Source organism: Octopus bimaculoides, chromosome 8 (assembly GCF_001194135.2).
Source record: "Octopus bimaculoides isolate UCB-OBI-ISO-001 chromosome 8, ASM119413v2, whole genome shotgun sequence".
Classification (NCBI taxonomy): domain Eukaryota; kingdom Metazoa; phylum Mollusca; class Cephalopoda; order Octopoda; family Octopodidae; genus Octopus; species Octopus bimaculoides.
This window is the reverse complement of record NC_068988.1, coordinates 87,462,773-87,468,077: the sequence shown is the minus strand read 5'-3', so window position 1 is coordinate 87,468,077 and position 5,305 is coordinate 87,462,773. Positions and strand designations below refer to the sequence as shown.

Sequence of the window (5,305 nt, the reverse complement as noted above, 5' to 3'; positions counted from 1 at the left end):
AGTGGCATTTCAATCGTCTCCACGTTCTGAGTTCAAATGCCGTCGAGGTCAACCTCCTCTTTCATTTTTTTCGGGGGTCGATAAAATAGTACCAGTTGAGCACTGGGGTCGATGTAATCAACTTCCCTCATCCTAAAAATTGCTCTAAAATGTTCTAAAATTAGAAAGGTTATTATTTGGTTTTATTATTACCTCCGCCTCCGCACAAACAGTCGTGTTTGTGTGTTTGTTTGTCCGGACAAACAAACACAAATCCATCCAGCGGTTCTTAGAACCGCTGGATGGATTCGGATGAAACTTTCAAGGATGTTTGGCCTCGTGACTGGCACGAACTGATTAGATTTTGGGGTCGATCCGGTACAGGACAAGGATTCTGGATTATTTTTCTATTTTTTTCTTACTTAATTTTTGAGAGCGGTTGTGCTAATTTTTAGTATTCTCCATTGTGAAAGTAGTCGGGTTTATTTCAGATATTCTCATTTTAAAAAATCATCTCTAGCTAATCGTTGAGAGGATATTAGTGTTGCCTTGGTGGAGGTTTGTGCTCTCTGAGTATTCTTGTTTATTATTATCATTATTATTTTTTTTACTGTTTAGACGCCTTCATGTAGTCCTCGATTTGCTTGCAAACCCTTAGTGGTTAATAAAGAAATCATTATTATCAATATTATTAAACATGGTAATTTGTCCGTCTCTTTTTTACACACACTCACGCAGCCCTCTTCTCCACCCACAATGAAACAACATTAAAATCGAGAAAGACTACCTTGGAAAGTAAGAACAACGATAGAAATAATGGAAATCGATGAGGAAAAATCTATTGATGAAGATGTAAAATTTAGAACACCTTTGCTCAGTAATTTACAATCACTACCATTCACCATCACATCTACAATATACAACCACTCCAAGCTACAAGCAACAATGAGGCAGCCTCTAAGCGATTGCTCGCCCAGCAAGAAATAACGACCACATTTCCTCAAATCACATACTACTCTCTTTAACAGCGTAAGTGCACGTGGAGCAAAGTAGTCTCAGATAAACAAAAAGACGGTTATCATGGCGAGAACAACTCTGATCATGTGTGTTTGAACGGGGGTGGGGAAATAACAACGAAGACACCAGTAGATTTCATGAGATTTTCAGAATTTACAAGTAAAGTTGTAAGTTTTGGGGGCGGAGTTTTGGAATGGTTGTCCTGACAAAAGTCCCTAATTTCACGGGAAAGGAAAAGGGTAGTTTGTTTTTTCTTTGCACCCAATCCGTTTTATCTCTTTCTTTTTTTTTTTTTCCAGTGAGTTTTATACAACGAAAATTACGAATTTAAAGAAAGAAAACCCGATCCACAGACACATAGATAAATGATAGATAGATAGATAGATAACTAGACAAAAAATAGACAGACAGACAGATAAATAGATAGATAGTCAAAGTGGTCAGTGACTCGGAATTGGGCATGGAGACCGTTTATTAGCATACTGCTGGACATGGGAACATGAGGACCAAACAACAATGTTAACACAAACTTTACTTACGGAATAACCAATGAACTCTAACATGGCTTGTGTCTCCTTTACACGAGGACCTAAATGCCTGGACTGGAACAGTTCAAACTCGGGATAGTTCTTGGCCAATAAACTGGATGAATCCCTACGAGACAGCATGTAAACTGCCGGTAGTTGTCCCATGATCTGGCACCGACTGAAACTGTTGTTGGAAGTCACTGTTCGGATGTCGTAGATCTTACACAGACGATTACATAGAGAGAGGTTTCGAAAACTCCCCAGATTTCTGCTTAGTGAAGCCATTGTTGTCTAGAGGGGATAGTTTTGTATAAGCTTGTTTTTCCCGTTTTTCTTTTTCTTCTCTGTTTTCGTTTAGCTTTTGGTTTTTAGGTCATGGGCTGGCGATTTGTTTCATTCCCTGCAAGAAATATCAGATATATAAGAAAAAAAAATTGACGAGACGAAGGGAAGAAACACATACACACAAATATACAAGGTGACCGGAAAGTCTGGTTACGCAAAAAGATTAAAAAAAAAAAACAACAACATGACAGCTTTTTTCGTTTTAATTGTTACAGTTGGTTGTCCGGAATGGGGTTTTTGTCCAAGACAAGTGCCTGTGAATTTCTGAATCACCTTCCACACTGGGGTAAAGGCAATGGATGGGGGGCTTCTAAGATTACATAAATTGAAAGCATCTGCTACCTGTCGATATGATGATCCATCGCGTCAAATGAGTAGTACCAAACCAATTCCTTCCTTGTACTAAAATAACAGTTAAATTACTCCCATCACACACACACACACAAATCTTTTTTTTAAATAATTGTATGAATTCTAGTGTGTAAATCACAAAGTCGCAAAAATTTCTGCAAATTCTAAAAACATTTAAAAAAGATATGAGATAAACCAGAATTCCACCCTTTATACAAAGTCATAATCAATGTGGAAGAAAAAAAAGACAAGAAATATTAATGATACTGATCCTGTATCCAGACTTTATGGTCACCGTGTGTGTGTGTGTGTGTGTGTGCACGCGAGTGAATGTATGTGTGTGCGTGCGCCTGCAAGAGGAAAATGGTTTTGGGGTTGAAAATGCACCTGGGTTTTAAAATTCGATTTTAGACCCAGGTGCATGTTTAACATCAAAATACATTTCCTTATATCGCAACATAAACACATACACACGCACAAACACACACACATACATATGCGTGTGTGTGAAGAGTAAAATAATCCGAAATATGTAAAATAAACGGATCTAAGTCGGTTTCGACGATGAGTATCTCAACTCGGACTGAGCGGCTCACTGATTGAATCACTAAATGGCTGAGTATTCCGCAGACACATGTACTCTTAGTGCAACTCCCAGGCAGAAGCAGCACGACACGACGCGTTAAGAGACTGGTCCTTTAAATTACACGTAAAATCCCATCCAATAAGTTTTCCAATGTCTCCATCGACCCAGTTTCACTTGCCGATGATGCCACAGCGTGGGACTGAACGCGAAATCTCATGACAGCGAAGCGAACTTCGCCGTGTGTGTGTGTGTTCCAGTTGAGTTAAGTCGTTAGACACACACACACACACACACACACACATATATATATATAAATATATATATGAAGAAATAAAGCCGACGTATGATTAAAATAATATATACACGTCAACATTTCGAAATCAACTCTGCGGATCAGTGAACAAATGTGTATATATAAACTTGAGAATATATAAAATAAAAAAGAAAAAAAAAACATGTACAAAGACTGTGTACACACGATTTCTTTATCAGGTTCCTGATGCATACTATATATATTAATTGTTCTACAGAAAGAAGTTACATATAAATTAACATACAGTTAAAACAGATAGCCAAATAGACATATACGCTTAAGAGACAAGCTAGATATGTTGATAGAGAGATACGTAAAGTAAGGTACAGAAAAGGTTTACATACTTCCAACCAGCATCAAACAGAACCCACGTATATATACGTAGCAATCAGTTTGCGTACTTCAAAAGTATTTTTTTGTAGGTAAATTTATATATATATATATGTGTGTTTGGGAGAGCGAGAAGACGGGTGCACACGCTTAACACGCTTGAATTCTTTCGAACAGAAGTAACGAAATCAATGTGTGCACCAATCAGATATCCCGAGTATGTGTATATGAGAATACAAATGTTTCTCGGTGGATTCGTGTGTGAGGTACTGCTTGAGCGCCTGAGACTGAACCACTAATAAGGACAGTCCAATTGACTAAGAAAGTAGGAAAGAAAAAAAGAAAAGAAAAATAAAGAAGGAGGTGTTAACTGAAATTGACCAATCAAATAGCAGTATTTGGTCGCGCCTCTTTCATTGAAAATTGATTTATCTATTTATCTATCTATCTACATACATACCTATTCACACACACACACACACACATACATACACACATATATATACACACATATATATATGGTGATATCATCAAATTTTGAATTTATCCACAGATGATATGAACAGTAGTGACATCTAACTTCAAATCTCAGTGTTTGAATATTTCATTTATATATATATATATACTAATATATACTTTTGTTATTTACACCACCTGTCCTCGTCTGTTGTTATTATTTGTATATTCTCCCATATATATATATATATATATATATATATATATATATATATATATACAAGGGTGTCTATAAAAACTTCCATACTTCCGACCTTCAAATTGTAGTCCATCCTCAAACCTGGGGAGGGGGCATAGGGAAACATGACGGAGGTCAAATTAGTTGAAAACACACAAAAAACCTACCTTATTACCACTTTTATTCAGTGAAATTAGCGATAAACGCACAAACTTGCTTTTTATAAGCTTATAGATACGCCAAGCAGTGATGTGTACAAATACATAAATGTATGCATACACGCGCGCTCAGGCGTATGCGTGTGTGTGAATATATATGCATTTATACACCTATGTATCTCTTTACTCTTGCACTTGTTTCAGTCATTTGACTGCGGCCATGCTGGAGCACCGCCTTAAGTCGAAGAAATCGATTCCATGACTTATTTTTTGTAAGCCTAGTACTTATTCTATCGGTCACTTTTGCCGAACCGCTATATTACTAGTACGTAAACACACCAGCATCGGTTGTCAAGCGATATTGGGGGACAAACACAGACACACAAACACACATATATATACACGACGGGCTTTCAGTTTCACTCACAAGGCTTTAGTCGGTCCGAAGCTATAGTAGAAGACACTTGCCCAAGGTGTCACGCAGTGGGACTGAACCCGGAACCATGTGGTTGGTAAACAAGCTACTTACCACACAGCCACTCCTGCGCCTATCTATATATTTACGTTATATACAATCCAAATTGATGGAATGAAACAGGCAAAACCCTGGCTACATACAAAAGTAATAATTACTTAACGAGGGGCACTCCTCTAGCTACACATTAGGCCGAATATACCTTAGTTAAACAAGGTTACACTGTCGTTAAGGGATCCGAAGTTAACTTGCAAACGTGGGACTACTGGAAGCTTAATATCTTACAATTACATATCATTAACATTATTGATCTATATATATAAAAATGAGAATGTCTGTCTGTCTGTCTCTGTGTGTGTGTGTGTGAATCCCTAAAACTCGAGAACTACGCAACCAATTTCATTCAAATTTTACACATGCCTTACTTAGGGTTCCAGTTGTGTTTTAGTCAAAAAAATTTTTTAACTTCTTGAAGCTTAATATCTTACAATTACATATCATTAACATTATTGATCTATATATATATAAAT

At 37.0% G+C, this 5,305-nt stretch overlaps 1 protein-coding gene across 1 annotated transcript in view; it reads right to left on the bottom strand.

Moving 5' to 3' along the window:
• The window catches only part of LOC106880430 (glycine dehydrogenase (decarboxylating), mitochondrial), a 98,875-nt gene extending 95,105 nt beyond the window's left edge, over window positions 1-3,770 (bottom strand). Inside the window, exons 1-2 of the mRNA XM_052970245.1 lie at window positions 3,463-3,770; window positions 1,536-1,923 (exon numbers count right to left, since the gene is read on the bottom strand). Coding sequence (XP_052826205.1) covers window positions 1,536-1,808 — 273 coding nt within the window. The 5' untranslated portion in view covers window positions 1,809-1,923; window positions 3,463-3,770. The remainder of the gene's footprint in view (window positions 1-1,535; window positions 1,924-3,462) is intronic.
• Window positions 3,771-5,305: the final 1,535 nt, after the last annotated feature.